The sequence below is a fragment of the Sus scrofa genome, chromosome 2, assembly GCF_054392235.1.
Source record: "Sus scrofa isolate SSC_HxYL_T2T_F1_AM1 chromosome 2, Sscrofa_HxYL_maternal_Yorkshire_Landrace_v2.0, whole genome shotgun sequence".
Taxonomy (NCBI): Eukaryota; Metazoa; Chordata; class Mammalia; order Artiodactyla; family Suidae; genus Sus; species Sus scrofa.
The window spans coordinates 28889276-28910448 of NC_139384.1; the positions used below are offsets into that span (position 1 = coordinate 28889276).

The 21173-nt window shown below is 46.1% G+C and overlaps 1 protein-coding gene across 7 annotated transcripts in view; it reads left to right on the plus strand.

Moving 5' to 3' along the window:
* Window positions 1–21173, plus strand: part of SLC1A2 (solute carrier family 1 member 2) — a 168472-nt gene that overhangs the window by 128578 nt on the left and 18721 nt on the right. For 6 of the 7 annotated variants that reach the window (XM_003480708.5, XM_085011449.1, XM_005660995.4 and 3 more), the window contains 3 exons: window positions 4275–4508; window positions 9545–9739; window positions 14012–14146. In XM_003480708.5, coding sequence (XP_003480756.2) covers window positions 4275–4508; window positions 9545–9739; window positions 14012–14146 — 564 coding nt within the window. Of the gene's footprint in view, window positions 1–4274; window positions 4509–9544; window positions 9740–14011; window positions 14147–18015; window positions 19525–21173 lie in introns of those variants that run through there. The other variant, XR_014837076.1, reaches the window with a different exon arrangement.

Below are 21173 nucleotides of genomic sequence, written 5' to 3' on the forward strand. Positions count from 1 at the left end.
GTTTAGATCTACTGCCCATTTTGGGGGGGATTGGGTTGGGTTTTTTTTGATATTGAGCTGAAAGAGGTATTTGTATTTTTTGGAGATTAATTCCTTGTGATTTGCTTCATTTGCAAATATTTTCTTCCATTCCCTGGGTTTGTCTTTTCATTTTATCTGTGGTTCCCTTTGCTGTGCAAAAACTTTTAAGTGTAATTAGGCCCCATTTATTTATTTTTGTTTTTATTTTCATTACTCTAGGAGGTGGATCTGAGAAGATACTGCTGTGGTTTATGTCAGAGAGTGTTCAGCCTGTATTTTCCTCTAAGAGTTTTATAGAATCCGGTCTTATATTTAGGTCTTTAATCCATTTTGAGTCTATTTTTTGTGTATGGTATGAGAGAGTGTTCTAATTTCACTCTTTTGCATGTAGCTGTCCAGTTTTCCTGGCCCACTTGGTAAAGACTGCCTTTTCTTCATTGTATATTCTTGCCTCCTTTGTCACAGATTAGTTGACCAAAGGTATGTGGATTTATTTCCACCCTTAGCCTCTTTATTTGCTCTGGTTTATGGCTTTGATTGTTTGCCTCATCTCAGAAACGTTGAGCAGTGAACTTGAACTTGGACATTTGCCTTCTTCTTTTCCATGGAGTGTCATTTTTTAAACAAGATGATTCATTAATGTGGAAACCCAGGAACTAGAGGCTTAAGCTACCTGATTTAAAAACAGGTGCAAGGAGTTCCCCTTGTGGTACAGTGGTTGACGAATCGGACTAGGAACCATGGGGTTGCAGGTTCGGTCCTTGGCCTTGCTTGGTGGGTTGAGGATCTGGCATTGCTGTGAGCTGTGGTGTAGGCCGCAGATGCAGCTTGGATCCCACATTGCTATAGCTGTGGTGTAGGCCAGCAGCTACAGCTCCGATTCGAACCCTAGCCTGAGAACCTTCATATGCTGCAGGAGCAGCCCTAGAAAAGGCAAAAAGACAAAAAAAAAAAAAAAAAAAAAAAAAAAAAGAAAGAAAGAAAAGAGAAAGAAACAGGTGCGACCGTAAAACCCATTACAGAGAAAAGGTTCTTTCCTTGTCCTAATTAATGCTCATTCAAATTCCAGACACCAAAGTGTTTGGGTTAACTCGGACCCCTGCTTGCCATGTTTATTTACCCTGACACTCTACCTTCTGGCCTTTGACTAACACTCTCTATGGAACTCAGGTTCCTCCCAGCAAGCTGAGTGCTCTGGAGGTAACCCGTCACCTCTCTAATCCATCGAACTCTAGCTCCAGTGTCTTCTCCAGGGGGTCTCTATAGCTGGTCTTGCTTGGCCATTCTACAAATTGCTTGTCCCAGAAGAGCAGGGAAATTGAATGGCACCCCAAACATCTGAAAGTTGTGGGGTTTTTTTTTTCTTTTTTCTTTTTTGGCTTTTTGGTATTTCTAGGGCCATTCCCACGGCATATGGAGATTCCCAGTCTAGGGGTCTAATTGGAGCTGTAGCCGCCAGCCTACACCACAGCCACAGCAACGAGGGATCCGAGCCGTGTCTTTGATCTACACCACAGCTCATGGCAAAGTAGACATGCTGCACGGGCTGCACAGGGCAATGGGATTAGAAGTTTCTTTTTTTTTTTTTTTTTTGTCTTTTCTAGGGCCGCTCCAGCGGGCATATGGAGGTTCCCAGGCTAGGGGTCGAATCGGAGCTGTAGCCACCAGCCTACACCAGAGCCACAGCAACGCAGGATCCGAGCCACGTCTGCAACCTATGCTACAGCTCACGGCAACACCAGATCCTTAACCCACTGAGCAAAGCCAGGGATCGAACCTGCAACCTCATGGTTCCCAGTCGGATTTGTCAACCACTGCGCCACGACGGGAACTCTGAAATCTGTGTTTTTATGAACACCTTTGAAGGGTGACTGGTGCCTGAGAAAGGATGAATCTCTTGGTTTCTGAAGATAAGTGCTTTTTGTCCGAGGGAGTTCCCGTCGTGTCTCAGTGGTTAACAAATCCGACTGGGAACCATGAGGTTGCGGGTTCGATCCCTGGCCTTGCTCAGTGGGTTGAGGATCTGGCGTTGCCTTGAGCTGTGGTGTAGGTTGCAGACGCAGCTCGGAGTCCAAAAGTGCCTTCTGCTTATTTATTTATAATCCCAAGGAGCACAGAGCCATGCTGAGATGTTGTGAGTACAGATAGGCACACCCAGAGACTGTAAAATGGCAGGAGAGGTGAAGGTTTATTGGCCAGACTCCCTAATTCCTGGGGAAGTGGTCCTCCAACGTTGCCAGCCTTTGCCTCCAGGAGCGGAGCAGTAGAGGCTACAGGCTAGGTGCTCCTCAGGGAAAAGAATAGCTATGCTGATATTTTAACTAATTAGTGTCAGTTACAAATCACCTCTTCCAGGGAAGGCTTCCTCTTGAGGAAATATGTTGTTCAGAAAACCATCAGCAGTTGGGTGGCAGTAGCCTGTGAGATAACTTAGCCTTGGAAACGCAGACTTGACTCCTTAAGAATGGATGACGAGGAGACAAGAGGTATAAAAACACAATCCTCACAGCAACCCCGTGAGGTTGCAGTTAGCTTCTCTAAGCCTCAACTTGCACATCTGTAAAATGGGCTTAAGTCACCAACCAAGGTCACGTAGCTGGTAAGTGCCTGGACAAGCTCCATGTCTCATGTAACTCTGTATACATCTCTCATTTACTCCTCCTGGCTTGCCTTTTACCCGGAAAGTGCTTGCTGTAGACACAACTGCAAAAGAACCTACCAAACCTGGCTTAGGAATTCCTCTCTTTTTCCTGACGTCCCCTCCCTCAGCTGAGAGCCCCACAGTCTTTCTTTCACATATGTTCATAATTCTTGAAAAGGTATCCACCTTTCCACAGGCATTTTCATTTCAGTTGGAAGTGTCACAGGCTGAACAAATTCATGCTCCAACAGCACCAGATGAGGCAATTAAAAAAGGGTGTTGCCACGCATGCAAAATGTGAGAGAGAGCGTGGTTAGCTGACTCAAAGAGTGAGGACAACAGTGAATTGTTTTCAAGCTCCCTATAAGATAATACTAATATAGAAGTATAAAATAAGCTTATATAGGACAGGTTGGTAGATGGTAAATTGTCTGCTTAGGTGCCAGAAGCCATGAGTGCTCCTCTGAGAGAAGTGATTTGGCTGATGTGATGAGAACCCCCCGTGGTGGAGTTTCACAGATCTGAAATTATTCTCCTCCTCCTTCCTGGTTTTGTGGTCTTGGGCCAGTTATTGAACTTTTCCAAACCTCAGTTTCCTCATTTGCCAAACAAGCATGATGACCTTGATGTTATGGTTGTGGTGAGAATGAAATGGGTGGAGCCCTCCCCATACTGCTTGAAACGTGATGAATGGTGGCCAGTGTTATTGGAGTAAGTGTGGAAAGAGATGCTTTCCGACTTGGAATTAATGAAACCACATTTCTCTAAACATACTCTTTGGCTCAGATTGCTTGTCTTGTTTTGGCAGATCTCTCTCTTTCCCTCTCACTCTGTATTGCCTAAATTCCTTCCAATGTGAATACAATGCACAGTTGAAAAACTCCCGTTTATAACTTGGTGAAACTCTTGTGAGCGTCTCTGAGAAACTCTAAATTCACTATCCATTTTTAAAGGAGATAATGGAGCAGAGAAGTCAACTAAGATTCTCAAAGACATAACCTGGGTGCTGCTCAACTTTTAGCTTAGTGCTTTCTTAAGAGGTGGTAACGATGGCGTTCCAGTCGTGGCACAGTGGAAACGAATCTGACTAGGAACCATGAGGTTGTGGGTTCGATCCCTGGCCTCGCTCAGTGGGTTAAGGATCCAGCGTTGCTGTGAGCTGTGGTGTAGGTCATGGATGCGGCTCGGATCTGGCATTGCTGTGGCTGTGGTGTAGGCTGGCGGCTGCAGCTCCAATTAGACCCCTATCCTGGGAACCTCCATATGCCGCAGGTGCAGCCCCCAAAAGAAAAAAAGACAAAAAAAAAAAAAAAAAAAAGAGAGAGATGGTAAAGCTTATCTCCGCCAGCCCTAAAAAATTACAATGAAGCAACAAGATTTGCCTTGGGATTTTTCATCACACCAGGGACCACTCGATCCATGGGAAAGATTTCAGATAATACAGTTAATCTAAAGCAGAATGTAGCTCTATTGAATCTCATGGTCCTCATTCAGCAAAACTCTTTGTATAGAAATCCCGGGTGTGGTACACAGGAGAGCCCAGATTTAAATTCTGAATCCCATAACCAGCTCCTCAATGCTTTTTTTTTTGTTTTTCTTTTATGTTTTTCAGGTACTCTCCCCTGGGTATCGCCTGCCTAATTTGTGGGAAGATCATTGCAATCAAGGACTTAGAAGTGGTTGCCAGGCAACTAGGGATGTACATGATCACGGTGATTGTCGGCCTCATCATCCACGGGGGAATCTTTCTCCCCTTGATTTACTTTCTAGTGACCAGGAAAAACCCTTTCTCCTTTTTTGCTGGCATTTTCCAAGCTTGGATCACTGCCCTGGGTACCGCTTCCAGGTAGAGAACATAAGAAATCACTCTCGTTTCTCTCTGCTCACTCCTCTAACTACTTTGCCTCTTTCTCTTTTTCAAAACCCTCCGATCACAACATTCGATGAGAACACTTTTTGCATATTACTAAAATATTTTTGAAAAAGTGGGATAGTTCGTACTTTTGGCTCCTTTTAGGAACTTTTGAGCTCTCTTAATGAACTTTTTGCTGGTACACAGCTGTCTTGGATCTATGACCTTATATTAAATTTCCCAGATGAAAACATACTCTTCGTATCTACACATAATTTGACACATATAGCATTGGTTTAGTTTTAAATGTTTTCCAAAAGAGTGTAATAGGATGTTACTTTATTTTTTATTTTTTTGTCTTTTCTAGGGCCGTTCCCACAGCATATGGAGGTTCCCAGGCTAGGGGTCTAATCAGAGCCGTTGCCGCCAGCCTACACCAGAGCCACAGCAATGTAGGATCTGAGCCACATCTGCGACCTATACCACAGCTCACGGCAATGCCGGATCCTTAACCCACTGAGCAAGACCAGGGATCGAACTTGCAACTTCATGCTTCCTAGTTGGATTTGTTAACCACTGAGCCACCACGGGAACTCCAATCAGGTGTTTCTTAAATGACCTTACAGGCCAATAGTCATGACAGCCTGGGAAGTCAAATTATATTTCCATCTTGCAAATCAATGAGAATTCTGTACTAGTAGAATGTGAGGTTGCAGAAAAAGCTAAAATATATACAACTGGGAGACCTGGATTCTGCATTCACTTTCCCAAGATGAAGGGGAATACTCCTGTCCTTTTTCCTTCTTGGTCCTGTAAATTTCTTATGGCTAAGTATCTCTATTCATGAAGATTCTCTCCTTGGGGAGAAAAAATTAACTTTTTTTTTTTCAAAAACAAAAACAATCCTGTTTAGTTGTATGTTTGCTTTCTGGTGATGAGCATGGTATTTGCTTATTATGAAAAAGTTCAGACGGAATAAAATTTTGGAGAAAAGGAACGTCCCCACTGATAACTGACAGTAACCCTTTAGTTAAAGTTAATATTTATCGTTATGTACATTTCCCGCTCTTAGTATGTGTAGATATTATATAAGTTGCTATTTTTCACTGGTCCACATATCATAAAAGTTAAATTATATCTATTAATATAGCTCTTGCTATACCTCTTATTATATATCTCTTACTGATATTAAAACCTGCATCAGAGTTCCTGTTGTAGCTCGGTGGTTAACGAACCCACCTAGTATCCATGAGGTTGAGGGTTCGATCCCTGGCCTTGCTCAGTGGGTTAAGGATCCAGCATTGCTGTGAGCTGTGGTGTAGGTCGCAAGTGCCGCTTAGATCCTGCGTTGCTGTGCCTGTGGCATAGGCCCGCAGCTGTAGCTCCGATTCGACCCCTAGCCTGGGAACCTCCATATGCCGTGGGAGCAACCCTAAAAAGATAAATAAATAAATAAATAAATAAAAATAAATAAATAAATAAAAACTGCATTATAATATACTGTATATACTACAATCCACCCCCACCCCAAATGTACATTTAAGGCATGTCTATTAAACAGGGCTGTGACAAGCATCCTTGTAAATACATCTCTGCAAGGATGTCTGATGATCCCATAAGGATAAATTTCTGCAAGTGGAATTTCTGAGTCCAATGGTGAGGGCATTGATGGTCTTGAAACACATCACCAGGTTATTATTTAGGAAAGTGTATTAATTTATGTCCCCACTAACTGGGTGTAGGAGTGTGTCTTTCCCCACCTACTCACCCACCCTGAACGTTTCCAGCCACATTAATGCTTTCCAGATCCTATTGGTGAAAAGTGATCTCAGTGAATTCGCATTTCCATGGTTTCTAGGGAGGGGAAACATCTTTCTGTGTTCTTTTGTGCGCATCCTTCCCTCCCTTCCCCTGCCCTGAGAAGGTGTATGGGCTTAATTTCCTGTTGGAGGATCCATCCTTTCCTAATTGGTTCTCAGCTCTCTTATGTGTAAAAATATCAACTTATGTGTCACGTGTTGCAAATACTGTCCCCCTCCACTTGACATTTGTCTTAAACGTTTACAGTGCTCTTTGCCCGTATCAAGTTTTAATTTGTATCTTGGTCAAAGTTACCAATATTTTCCTTTAGCATTTAGAATTTTGATTTTGCTTAGGAGTATCTTCTCTACCAAAGATGATAAAAATATTACTTTACATGTCTTTCACATACCTTCATGGTTTTGATAGCTACAGTGTTTCGAAATATTGTCATTATCTTTTTTTTTTTTTGAATGAGTAGACAAGTATCCCAGTCCCTTCCTCTCTTAAGCATAGGGAAACCCCAAATTCGTATTTAAATCAAAGACAAATTCTTGGGTTGTCTGGCCAAGACCATGAATATTAGATTCACTTCTCTCTGTTACCCTGTATTTCACTTGAAAAAAAAATATATGGTTTTAATCTTTGGTTAAACTGTGGCTTTTGTCTGGATGTGGAATTTCTTTAAAAAAAAAAAAAAAGTCACTGTGGCAGGAGTCACATACTAGGAATTAACTAAGGTTTTCTTTGCCATAATGACCACAGGGAAAAGCCCTGGGCATTCAGCTAAATATACTTTCCACCTCCTTGGGCCTTGGACGGAACAGCAGAGGGCAGAAAAGCAGGTGCTCTGTAGCTACTCAAAGACCCCGTATGGAGTGGGACATGGAGGGGAGTTGGTTGACCCTCTTTTCTCAGTAGGCACAGAGGCTGGTGTCAGGGATGGCCTGGGACACATCTCTCTGCATCCCCGTGACTTCAGTACATGTTATTAAAATGAATCTAGATTGAAAAAGAGGAATCTCAAGTACCAGGCAGTTATTATTAGCAACCTTTGGAGTCTGTCACATGGCCATTGAGGCAGGAGCCAACAAAACCCATGTCAGAATGTCAGCCTGTCACCTGAGGAAAGAGTTAAAATTCTCGAGTCCCAGTTTGGACTGAAGGGGTACCTATGGATTTTTAAGACACAAAACCTGTCCAGTAGTGACATTAGGATATTTTCATGCCTTAGCAGTGGTTTTCCCTTGGGAGTTCCTATCATGGCGAAGCAGAAAGGAATCTGACTAGGAACCATGAGGTTGCGGGTTCGACCCTTGGCCTCGCTCAGTGGGTTAAGGATCTGGCATTGCCGTGAGCTGTGGTGTAGGTCACAGACACAGCTCGAATCTGGCGTTGCTGTGGCTCTGGTGTAGTCAGTGGATACAGCTCCGATTAGACCCCTAGCCTGGGATCCTCCATATGCTGCTAGTGCGGCCCTAAAAAAACAAAAGACAAAAAAAAAAAAAAAATAGTTTTCTCCAATCGGTTTGTAGCATCCAAAGACCCTTTGATGACATCATAGGGAAATGAATGGGATAATAACAATGGATATAGTCCAGTCTTCCCAACGGTGTCCTTAGAATCATACCTTTGAGAAGCCACCTGCCACCTGCAGCTGAGCAACCACTGCAGACCAATGACAGTGTCCTGGTGACCTCAGAGGGGTCTTAGGAAAGGGCTAGGGTGTGGGTAAGAGGAATAAAGGGACACTAACTTTTCATTAAAGCAGCTGGGACAGCAAGCCAGGTCTGATGGTGCCCTTGCATGTGAATGAGGCCAGACTCTAGCTTTGCTCCCTGGCTTTATAGGTTGTGGTCATGAACCACCTCCAAATATCCATTTCTTCTCCCTGCCTAAGACCAAGGAGGAGGCCTGCTTTAGACCCCTGACCTGAAATCACAAGGAATGTTCCAGTAAGATGACTCTGGCTTCTGTAAGGTTGTTAATAGGGCTTGTGTGTCCGTGGGTTGATATGATACAGATTTAGAAGGACCTAATTTGAGACTTTTTGAGTCCTCTGGTCTGGGTAGGCCCTGGAATCTACATTTTATTTAGTGTGCCTGATGCTGATGATCCTCTCTCACTCTCTGAGAAACTGAGATCACTGCAGGTGTCTTTGTCCAGCTTGGCTGGAGCCCCTAATTCTGACAAGCACGAGGAGGGAACTATGACTCAGGCTATAAATGCAAGAGAAAAAAATGTGCTGTCTGCATTGGGGTTTCCCAAGTGACTTTGCTAAGCTTTGAATAAGAGAAAAAGAGAATGGGCCACAAGGCACTTCCGTGGCAGTTGGAATGTTCTGCATTGCTTGCCATATTACTTAAACGTTGACGCAAATCCACCTGCCCTCCCATCCTCTCTAGTCCCATGGAAATAATATTCTAGCTTTCAGCAACCCTTATCCTTATAGATCTCCTGTTTCAGAAGACACAGAATATGTCAGGAGTTCTGGCCTTTGAGATTGAGTCATATGGTCATGAACTCCCATCCCACGCCTGGGAGGGGTGGGGTGAAGTCACTCCATATTGGCCTCTGACTAGCTACAGAGCACCTGCTTTTCTGCCCTCTGTCGCTGGAGAGACCTTAGGGTTGGCCAATGACCATTTATTTACTGGACTGTCTGTGAGGGTCTCCGGTGAATTTCTTGAAGCTTGGATTCTTGCCGAATGATCTTAAACATGTTTGTCCAGCAAGCTCAAAATGAGCAAACCCAGCACAGGGCAATTCCCAGGGGCTGGATTCAACCTATGTAGTCATCCTGTTGGAAACAGCATTTCTATCATGAAATCATGGGTCATTCACAAATTCCTCATTCCATCTTAGTGTTGATAGCTGATCCTTTTCTGACACTTTCCTTTGCAGCCCAATTAATGTGGGCAATCAGATGGGCTTCAATATGGAATCCAAGGTGGAAATAGTGACCAAAGGGAAATAAGAACTTGAACCTCTGAGTAGACCTCAAAAACTGGAACCAACAAAAATATTTTGCTGCCTGTTAGCATCTTACTAAGATTGAATTTGAGCCTCCAAATTGGTGGTTTTTAATTTGACTCCAGACACTGCTTTTTTCAAGGCATTCTGTTTGACTGGAACAAAAGAACCAGAACCTTGAATGGCGTTTCCCTTTGTCCTGTGTCCTACTTCTCTAAAGGGGACATAACTCTTGTTTCCCTCTCTTTGTCCCTTAGTGCTGGAACTTTGCCTGTCACCTTCCGTTGCCTGGAAGAAAATCTAGGGATTGATAAGCGTGTGACCAGGTTTGTCCTTCCAGTTGGCGCCACCATTAACATGGACGGTACAGCCCTTTATGAAGCAGTGGCCGCCATCTTTATAGCCCAGATGAATGGCGTTGTCCTCGATGGAGGCCAGATTGTGACTGTAAGGTGAGTGCAGTGGTTTTGGGGAAGCCCTGAAACAACCTATTAGCCTATCCCCTTCCAGGCTAATTCTGCTTCATAGCAGCCACTTGAATTTTGCTTGTCCAGGTGGAAGAATGGTGAAAGAAATAAAAGGAAAGAGGAGCTATTGGCAGGCTCATACTAATGCCTCTCTTTGTCTTGCCTATGTGAAATTGCTTCATAAATTTGATGTTATTTTATTTTTAACAGTCCCGGGAGGTTGCAAGGCAGTCATTGCTATGTTCATTTAATAGATGAGGAGACGCAGGCTTCAAGGGGCCTGCGTGTTTTGTCTGAGGCTCTAATACTGTTAGTAATGAGCTGGTGGGGTTGTCACTGGGGCCAACATCAACTGACTCTGGATCCAGTTTTTCTTTCATTAAAATGTGCTCCCTTCAGCATTCCAAGGGAGACTCCAGACACTCCAGACCAAGGGGTGATAGCGGAAATGATGAAATACTGGGAGAAAGAGATTCCTTAGTGTAACATATACCATTTTCTACAAATAAATAGCACCTTTTTGTTCTTACTAAAGCTATTTTTACCAGGTATATGCATCATTTAAACAAATTCAGAAAGCAGAGTTCCCATTGTCAATCAGCAGTAATGAACCTGACTGGTATCCGTGAGGACTTGGGTTTGATCCCTGGCCTCACTTACTGGGTTAAGTATCTGGCATTACTGTGAGCTGTGGTATAGGTTGCAGATGCAGCTCAAATCCCTAGTTGCAGTGGCTGTGATGTAGGCTGTCAGCTGCAATTTGGTTTCAACCCCTAGCCTGGGAACTTCCATATGCCACACATGCAGCTCTAAAAAGAAAAAAAAAAAAATCAGAAATAATACTTTCCCAAGAGGTCATTAAAAACACATTGCTTCTCTGTAAATTTAAAGATCATATATTAATTTATCTAATCTTCACAGCCACCCGATGAAGTAGGTATTTGTCTTAGTGAGCTTAGGCTACTGTAACAAAATACCATAGATTATATGGCTCAAACAACAGCCATTTATTTCTCACAGTTTTGAAGGCTGGGAAGCCCAAGATTAAGGCACTGGCAAATTCAGCTCCGTCCTCTTCCCGGCTTGCATACAGCTGCCTTCTAGATGTTGCTCACATGGCCTTTCCTTGGTGCATGGAGAGAGCGAGCAAGCTCTTGGGTCTCCTCTTATAAGGGCGGGCACTAAACCCATCACGAGGGCTCTACCTTCATGATCTAATCACCTCCCAAGCTCCTATCTCCAAATTCTATCCCATGGGAGATTTGGGCTTCAGCAAGTGGGTTTGGGGAGGACACCGCTCAGTCCAGAGCAGTACTCTAGGGGAGCCTCAGTTTCCTGTATGAGGGGGACAGTCATCACACATTCAGGTGTGGTTGAGAGCTTTGTACCTGGTGCATTGTCACCTGTCAATAAATGTTTGCTGCGAGTATCGTTACTATTATTGATGCTTCATATAACACTCTTAGAATATGAAAGAAAAATGTGGCTCTGATACAGCAAGTGCCATGATGTTAGTCAGTGAAAAACATGCTTCAGGTCATTTTATCAAGCTTCTAAATCATGTCCTCCTAACAGATTGCAGGTGAGACTGCCTACCTCCCTTGCTTAAAAATTCAAAGATGAATGGAGCTCCTTGGTGTCCCTGAATTCTTGGCCTTGATGGCAGTCATGCTTTCCATCAAGTTCACACCTCGAGATGAGAACTTAGAGATGGGAGGATGGTCCAGTGACCAGCTGATTGAGATTGTGCCTCAGTTATTTAAATTTATCTACCCAAGATTTATTTTATTTTAATAATGATACTACTGAGAATTTTCCCTGGAGAAAAAGGATGAAGTTGGAACAAATATATTTAATACTTGTGTCCCTGGCAAGTTCAGTGAAACCTGCTATATTTGTAGACATCCCAAGGGCTGTCTCTTTGGGGTGGGGGGGGGAATCTCCTGCCCCCATAGAGTATATGTAGGTCACTGTCTCTAATTTAATCAGAGAAAAAGAGCCAAGTCCAGGTTCATAGCTGTGCTTCCAAGTACTTTCTTCACCTCACTTCCCTGTATTCAGGGAAACAGGTGCCAGGAATTCTCAGCAAATGCATTAATTAATCATAGAGTTTTCAATGTGAGGAAGGATCGAGGGACATGAGGAGCCAGTGCAACACTGGAATGAAGCAGACGAGGGTTCAAATCCCAGCAGACCTTGTTCAAACTCTGTGACCCTGGATCCACTCCTTGGTGCCACCATCTGTGCCTTTGTGTAGGGCTGAGAGGTCCGGCTGCGAATAACGTGTGTGTAGTTCCTTGCACAGCATCCAAGAACTAACCGTAGGGAAGTGAGCCAGGAGAGTAGAAGGACTGGATGAGCAGGAAAGAATAAAGGGACAGAGGGGAGGTCACTGCCTGGGGAGCCTGTGGTTGGGGGAGGGTATATTTGGGATGGAGGAACAGAAAGGGAACCAACCTCCAGGAAGAATTCTTTATGGGACTTTGTCTCACACAACCCAGGGGTAACGAGACAACGTGGCCACAGTACAAAGGGATGTGTCAGAGTGACTCATAGAGCAGAAGCTACTGATGTTGTAAATAAAACGGCCAAGGCCGAGAGGTCCTTGGAACTTGGGGAGTTCCCCTTCCCTGGTGTTCAATCCATCTCAGGGAAATGACTGAGAATTCCCACCTGCCAGGAATGTCCCACCTGCCTTGGGACTTTAGGGACGTATTCATTGCAAAGCAGCCTCACCCTGCCCAGATTTCCCAGTAAGAATAACGATTCCCATTTACTAGGGGGTTGCAATGTGCCGGCCTCTTCTAAGGGCTTTTGATTCATGAGCTCCCGATGACTCCAAGAGTGACACACCACTCATAGCTCCTTTTTGACAGATAAGGAAGTCAAGGCACAAAGAGGTTAAGTAAGTTGCCCAAAGCCATGTGGTTACTAAGTGGCAGAGCTGGGATTTGAACCTAGGTCGTTCAACTCCAGAAGCTTTGCTGATAACCACTGCACACTACTACTTCCTCCGTCCTAGATGGATTCAAGGAAAACAGAGTTGTTGAAACGCTGACCCCAGCTCTACATGGACGGAGCCAGGGCGAAAGCAAAGATGCATTCTGTAGATCTCACGTAGGGAAGTGTCTGTTCTGAGCCAAGCCCAAATGTGGGAAGGATGGTTATATGGAAAAACCAGTGTGAACCACAAAACCTCCTGGGACCTTCCTTGAGGTCAGTTCAGGTCCCTCCCAGCTGTGAGACCAGGATTCGGTGCCTGGGCACACCAATGGTCAAACCCATTTGGGACTCTTATTCTTAGTTTGGAACCAGAAGACCTACTCTAAAAAATCTGGAACTGTATAGCCATGAAGAAAACAGCACCCCCCCCCCCCTTTCTTTTCAGCAGACAGAAAAGCAACTTGGGAACCTGTATTTTCAGAAGCATTGTTCCATTTAGAAAGAACAGCTTTTACACATGGGGTCCAGAAAAGAACTGAAAAAGTCACTGCCCCTTGCTGGACCAGAGAGGCTCCCTGGTGTCAAGACAGAGCCCTTGAACCCTAGATGAAACCCTCTTCCAGAGACTTCCACATGGTGTTGGGTGTGCCCTTGGCATTACTTGGAAAGCAAGGGTTGAGATGCTTCAGAAGGAAAGCCTCCCGTTATTTCATTATCCTTTCTTGGCATCCCCTTTCTGAGTAATGCATTTTCCAGCCCAGGGTGAAACGTCCAGGCATTTGAAGCTTAATGTCATTTGGAATTCTGTTGATTTGTTTCCCTGATGTCCACTCAGTTGAGTCTGGATATTTGCTATCCCGAGTTCCCATGTTAACTTTGGCAATGGTCTCCTCAGACTCTCGCCACATAGTCTTGACGTCTCTGGTTCTCTCCGAGACATAAAGGCGTAAGCAGAAATGAATGCAGTGGTGTTCCTGTGGGAGGATGAAGGGTGATTTGTTTTTCTTCTTTAATATTTCCGTGCCCGCTTTTAGAGCCATGCTTACCTTACTTGAGCCCTGTGGCATATTAGGCAAATCGAATGTCACGAGGGGTAAGACTCTAAGCCCTGAATGTGTAAGCTTCCATCATGATGGAGCAGAATCCAAATCGACCCTCTTTCCTGGGTCTTGGTACTCCGGCTTTCTCTATTCTTTGCAAAGAAAAAGGGATTTTATGACTGTCGGGAAAATTAGTGCCTAGAATTGCCTGCCAGGGAAGGCTTTGCCAAGTCTACTTTTTCTTCCCTTGACCCGGCCTCTTCTGTTCTCACAGCCTCACAGCCACACTGGCCAGCGTTGGTGCAGCCAGTATCCCCAGTGCCGGACTGGTTACCATGCTCCTCATTCTGACAGCGGTGGGCCTGCCGACTGAGGACATCAGCCTGCTGGTGGCCGTGGATTGGCTGCTGTAAGTGTCTGCGGCGGGGGGGGGGGGGGGGGGGGTTCCCTGCTGAGGGTCTAAGCACTGCCTCTCAGGGGAGGACAAGATGCATGGTTGCAGCCAAGATCTTCGGCGGTCCCCATGGCAACTCCCTCTTTTCCTCCTTTCTTTCTTCCCTCTAACATTTACTGAGCGCCTGTTTGGGAGCTAGGGAAGAAAAAGAATCTTTGAGGGCTTCACCGTCTAGTGGAGGAGTCAGATAAGTGAGGACACAAAATGCAAAGCGAAGCTGTAAGGAACCAACTACTGATGCGCGCAAAGGATCTCATGCATAACTGTGCTGGATGAATGAAGCACGAAGCACAAAGGAATACATACTGTGTAAATCCATTTATATGAGGCTCTAGGAAAGACAGTATCATTTCTAGCAATAGGAAGTGATGGTAGTTTCTTCCCAGGGGTAAGTGCATGAGAATTAACTGGGAAGGGCACAAGGAAAGCTTTAGGAGTGAGAGAAATAGTCCGTATATACAGGTATGCCCAGGTGCCCACATTTGTTAAAACTCATTCTACCATGCCCTTGAAATGGGTACACTTTCTTGTATGTAAATTACACTTCAGTAAAATAGATTTAAAAATAGCCTGCATATAGAAGGATAGCGAGAGACAGAGCAAGACCCCTATCCCAATCCAGATGGAAGGTCAGCGTGGAGAAATCAAGGAACAGGGAAAATGGCTATGGAATTTGAGTGCCTGCTGGGTGCCAGCCCTTCACAGTACTGTGTACGGAGCCCTTCACACCTTCCTCTAACAACCCTGAAAGTTTGCTATTATCACTTCCATTTTACAGATAAGAAAACTGAGACTTTGGGAGAAAGAACAGAGATTTGGCCCTAGGTCGACTTGGTTTTGGAGGCCAGCCCATTGACAATCAAGGCCATGTGCAAGCTTCTAAAAGCAGTGATTGCTGAGTTGGCTCGTGACTGCTAGGTAGAGTTACCCAGGTAGAGGGAGAAACAGGACCTTCCAATCAAGGCCAGCCTGCACAAAGGCAACATGTTGTGTGGGCATGTGTGAGTGTGAAGCAAGGAGGGTAAGGTGAGGCAAGGTGGACAGCCTTGAAGCCACGCAGAGGTGCTTGAACTTGGCTGTGTACACAGAGCCCAGCTGCCTTTCTCAGGGAAGGGCATTATCCGAATGTGCGACCCACTGCCCATTCACAAAGGCTGGCCGGTCTAGCCAGGTGCACCCCCGCCTCCACCCCCCATCCCCCCGCCCGATAGGGAGATTGCTGAGGTCGAGGTGGGGCTCTGAGGTTCTGTGGGCTCTACATGGATACTTCCTGGCCCATCCTGGAGCTAAAGGACAGGGGCTGGGGGATGCCAGTGGCTTCCATGTTGGAGGCTCAGAGTGACAAGTGCCAGGGCAGAGATCCAAGGTCAAAGTGCTTATTTTATTAAATTGCCCAACACACCAGCGGCTATTTTTCTGATATTTATTGATACAGATTTTTAAGAGCTGTAAGCCACGTTTTATGGACTCAAGTTTCCTCCATGCTAAAACAAGTGCTATCCCTCTGCAATCACCCTTCCAAAGAGAGAAACATGCAAGTGGCTGAAGGGAAAAAGAATATCTGAGAAGGCTAGAGGGAAGCATGATCTTTCCAGAAAACTTGCCTGCTCTCGTGGTCTAGATTAGAAATGAGAAGTGCCTCCTGGCCAGAATCTGTTCAACTCAGGAGCGCTGGGAGGAGGGGCGCAGAGCTTCCTGACTTGTTCTCCCAGCACCAGAGAGATGCTCTGGAAATGCCTTGCGTGGGAGGGAAAAAGCGAAGCAAAGGACTCTCACCTGTCTCTGCCCTTCTCTCTCAGGTTGGTTGGGGTGGCATGTCCTCCGCGCCAGCTTGGTTGATCTCTGTGTCCCGTGCTGGCTCCCGAGGGCAGCTTTTCTCATGATGTCCATTCAGACAAGGCAGTCTTGGGGGCCCTGAGATTCGGTGGTGGTGGAAGGGTGGAAGGCTTTGGAGGGGATAGGATGAAGGAGACAAAAGGGTGGGCTACGATTGAGTTTGGAGGAGGGCACAGTGGGAATGAAGACACGGGCCACCCCCTGGAGATGGAGCACACAGTAGGAGCTCAATAAATGCATGCTACACGTTCCCATTGTGGCTCCGCAGGTTAAGAACCCAGCATAGTGTCCATGAGGATACAGGTTCGATCCCTGGCATTGCTCAGTGGGTTAAGGATCCCGTGTTGCTGTGAGCTGTGGTATAGGTTGCAGACGCAGCTCAGATCTAGCATTGCTGTGGCTGTGGCATAGACCGGCACCTGCAGATCTGATTCGACCCCTGGGCTGGGAACTTACATATGCTGCAGGTGCAGTCCTAAAAAAAAAAAAAAAAAATGCATGCTTAAGTTACCCAAAGAGCTGCTGCTGTGTGAGAACCAGGGGCCTTTCTACACGTGAAGAAGCTGTTAGAGTCCCAGTCGCTTCCCCTGTGACTCTGGCTTACTGAGTCCTCTGCCTCTTTGCCCCTGGAGGTTCTTCACTTGTGTGATGATTGAACATCCCTCGTGTGTTCTGACAGTGTCACTTAGTCTCCTCTTGGGCTTGTTGCTGAGGCCTGAAATCCACCATTAGAGAGTCATCTCTTTAATAATTGTTGCTGGCCCCCATTATAATGCGAATGCATTTAAGTGGGAAAAAATGCACTTGTCCTATCAGGAATGAAGAAAAGGAGCTGGTATTTGGTAGGTACCACCACATTCTTTACATCTGTTTAGAGTGAATCTTTAAAGATCGCTATGGTGTGTTTCACAGATGAGGAAACCAGGAGTCAAAAGGCACAGGAGAGCTTGTATGGCCAGCTCAGGGCCCTTTCCACCACCCCACCCAGCTTCCTAGTGGGTACCAAGAGGCTCTAACAGTGGGGAGGAGGAGGAGAGGGGCCCAGAATTTGGGAGGTTGGGGAAGACAGAGCCATGAGGGTCACCCCTGGTTCTACATACTAACCAGAGAACATTTGGTCTGACCTGTTTTTCTTTCCTCTCCCGGGATTAAAACAAAACCAAATAAAAAGGCTAAGCGGGGACAAACTGGGTACACACAAGGTCTCAGCCTCTCTTAGAATTCCAGTCCTGCAGCCCTCGTAGGTCAGTCATTGTGGGCCCTGGTCTTTCTGGTCGTCGTCTGCTTCCAAGCCTGCTGGGGGGCAGTCAGCTCATGAAACATTCAAGACCTTGCCTCCTCCTGACCTAAATGGGAGCAAATGGGCGCGCACATGCTCCCACTTGCACGGAGAGCAGGGCGTCTTGACTCCAGGGCTAAAATGTGCTGGGAGAAGGGAGTTGCCTAAACAGACAAACAAACAAACAAAAAAATAATAATACATTTGTATTTGTTCTCCTGATGAAATTGCATGTGAGAAAACTCTACCCCATGCTGCAGCTGGAAAGGGAAGAGTGATGAAGAGCTTGCCTCTAGTCCTAGGGTCTGATCCCAGATGGAAAGAGGCCCCGTCATCAAGGGAAGAAAGGCAGAAGCAGGAGGCGTGGGTCTGACCATTGCACCTACTTGCTGTGGAACTGCCGACAAGTAATACTTCCTCTCTGGACTCCAGCCATGGGAGCAGTCCCTTCCCAGCTGGAAAGCACACCCCGGGCTTTTTGAGCACCCTTCTAGTTTTAAGACCCAGACTAGGAGTTCCCATCATGGCTCAGTGGTTAACGAATCCAACTAGGAACCATGAGGTTTTGGGTTCGATCTCTGGCTTTGCTCAGTGGGTTAAGGATCCGCCGTCGCCGTGAGCTGCGGTGTAGGTCACAGACGCGGCTCAGATCCTGCATTGCTGTGGCTCTGGTGTAGGCCGGTGGCTACGGCTCCAATTAGACCCCTAGCCTGGGAACCTCCATATGCCATGGGAGTGGCCTAAAAAATGGCAAAAAGACAAAAAAAAAAAAATCCGGACTAGGATTCTGCTGGTGATGGCTGTGTGTATACAAATAAGCATGGATATTCCTCTTTAGAAGAAAAGAAAAAGGGAAGAGGATCCTGGGAACGTGTGCGTCGGGGTTGGCAGCTAGGTCAGATCTGCTTTGAATTAACACTGGTTCCACACTGGTTTCTTGCTAGCGAGATCTGGAAACACGCTCTTGGTCGTGGGCTTCATGGCTGTTGGGTGTCCATCAGCACGTGGGCAGGGGGGATGAGCTGACAGAGGGGTGCGGGAGGTGGCTGGTCATTCCCAGGTGAAGACATCCTGGGGTGGGGGAAAGGCAGAGACAAAGGAAAGCGGGGGCAGGGGGGGGCGTTTCTTTCCCTCTCCAGGCAAGGTTTGCAAGCTTTCGTAACTCCAGCAATTTTTAATTTAAAACCAAGCAAAGCCTTCAGTGACTTTTAATGTGCCATGGTGTTTGCCAGCTGCTGGAGATCAGCCAGTCTCATTACTGTCCACCAAGTCCTGGATGTTTTTCAATGGGCAGGCTTAGCTGCTCTGTCAATGTCATGGTGAAAACCAAACTTCTTTGCCCTGAGAAGTGGCTGAGTCCTAGAACACTGGATGGGTGGGGCTGGTAAAACCAGAACCTTCCCCAGGGTTCAAAAAGTCCTTTGTGTCAGGAGTCCTTGGAAGATGTTTTTGAGAGCCCCCCCCCCAACCCTGACACCCCTCTCTTTGAAGGAGTCAGGATGGAAGGAAAACAGGGAGCTGATGATACCAGGGAGAGGTGACGAATAGCTGGGTCTGGCCACAGGTGGGAGGAGAGCCAGGTGGATGTATGGCCCATGTATCATGTGGGTCTGCTGGTCAGATTGTTTCTGGGGACATATTTGCTCCTGGATGGTGTGATTGAGATGGACTTACAAGGAAGCCTAAAGGAACCTCCATCCCGCAGGGGGGACCCTGAAGCCCCACCCCTACCCCCCAATCCTTGCTGGAGGGAATAGAGCATTGGTTCTCAAATGTGAGCATGCACCAACATCTCCTGGAGATTCGGGAGATCTGGGGAGCGGCCTGAGAATTGGGTTTTCTAGCATGCTCTCAGGTGACACAGAGGATGCTAGTCCAGGGACCTCACTTCAGAAGAAGTGGACCAGAGGTAGGGAAGGGAGAGCAGGCATTCCTGACTGTGCTATAATGAGCATCTCTACTCTTTTCTAAGCACCAGTTGACATTTTCTGCATCCATTCAGTGAAACTAGATCAATCCTTGGCTTCGTTCCGAGGGCTAAGGATCTGGTGTTGCTGTGAGCTGTGGGGTAGATCAAAGACACAGCTCCGATCCCGAGTTGCTGTGGCTCTGGTGTAGGCCGGCACCTGTAGCTCCGATTCATCCCCTCGCCTGGGAACTTCCATGTGTCTCAGGTATGGCCCTAAAAATACCAAAAAAAAAAAAAAAAAAAAAAAAAAAGTTGCAGAAAATTATGAGGCAGTAGAAATATTATCCCTAAACTGTTAAGAAAACTGAGGCTCAGAGCAAAGAAACTTATCCCAATTGAGTGGCTATTAAATGACCAAACTGTGATTCCAGCCGAGATGATGGGGCTGTTACTTGGGTGTTCCACCCTTGTCCATCTGGGTTCTTGTTCTCTTATCTGAGACACACACATATCTGATATTTACACATGCACAACTGATTTAACCACCATAGCATATCTGGTGGGAAAGAAAACCAATTCCTCCATCTCCTGTATCTGAAGATTCTGGGGGCTTATACTTAAACCTCCTGCTTTGATTTCCCACTTCCACTGATTTCTCCTCCTTTCCACATCTCACCTCCTCTTCATTCTCTGTCCTTCTTAGCATGGAATGTACCCCTTTTCAACTAAGTCCTTCCCTCCCTGCCAAAGTGTCTCTGACTTAACACAGTGTAAGTGCCCATCAGGGGAGTGGGGTGGAGGTGGGGTTATCTTTCCACACAGCAAAGTCATGTTCTACTGTATCATAAAAGAAAGACATGCCAGCGAGGGGGAGGACAAAATTTAGGAGTTTTAAAACAAGAAAGAAAAGTCTCCCATCCCCAGAGTTCCTGTGGTGGCTCAGTGGGTTAAGAACCTGACATGGTATCCATGAGGATGCAGGTTTGATCCCTGGCCTTACACAGTGGGTTAAGGGTCTGGCATTGCCACAAGTAGCAGCTCAGGTTGCAGATGCCACTTCGATCTGGCATTGCCATAGCTGTGGCCTAGGCCTGCCGCTGCAGCTCTGATTCGACCCCTAGCCTGGGGGCTTCCCTATGCCACAGGTGCAGCCCTAAAAGAAGAAAAAAGGTCTCCTTTCACCTACAATCTAATCTTGAGAAGGAGCAGAATATGTGACCCCCCCCCAAAAAAAAAAGCCAGTTGGTGTGTGGGTTATTTTAAGGTGAAGGCAGTCAAGACCCAGCAGACTCAGGAGACACTTTTTAACCTCCCCCTGAACTCCCTAAAAGAATTTAGAAGGCCTATGCCAGGAAGAGCACTGTTACCAAGAAGAACTTTTTCATTGGACAGACTTACCTGTCTTCCTCCCCTTTCAAACCCCAGACCCTCGGCCCCTTCCTTTGCCCAGGCTGGCAGGTAAACCTCGACTGCTGACTGCCTTTGAGGCTCCTATTTTTATAAGGCTCAGGGATGTACAAAGTTAAATTTCACTGTTAATCTGTCTTACGTCAATTTTTTTTTGTTGTTGTTGTTTTTTTTAGGGCCACACCCCCAGCATATGGAAGTTCCCAGGCTAGAGGTCGAATCAGAGCTGTAGCCACCGGCCTACGCCAGAGCCACAGCAACACCAGATCCGAGCCTTTTCTGCAACCTACACCACCGCTCACGGCAACACCTGCTCCCCAACCCACTGAGTGAGGCCAGGGATCGAACCTGCATCCTCATGGATGCTAGGCGGGTTTGTTTCCACTGCACTGTGATGGGAACGCCATGTCTTATGTCAATTTCATGATTAGACCAGTCAAAGACTCTAGAAGGGAAGAAGGGAAAATTTTTCCAGCCCAATAATCTCAAGTCTGGTTTCTCTGAAGTAATCATTGCTAATAAGAATTTATGGAAACTAAAAATTTAATAAT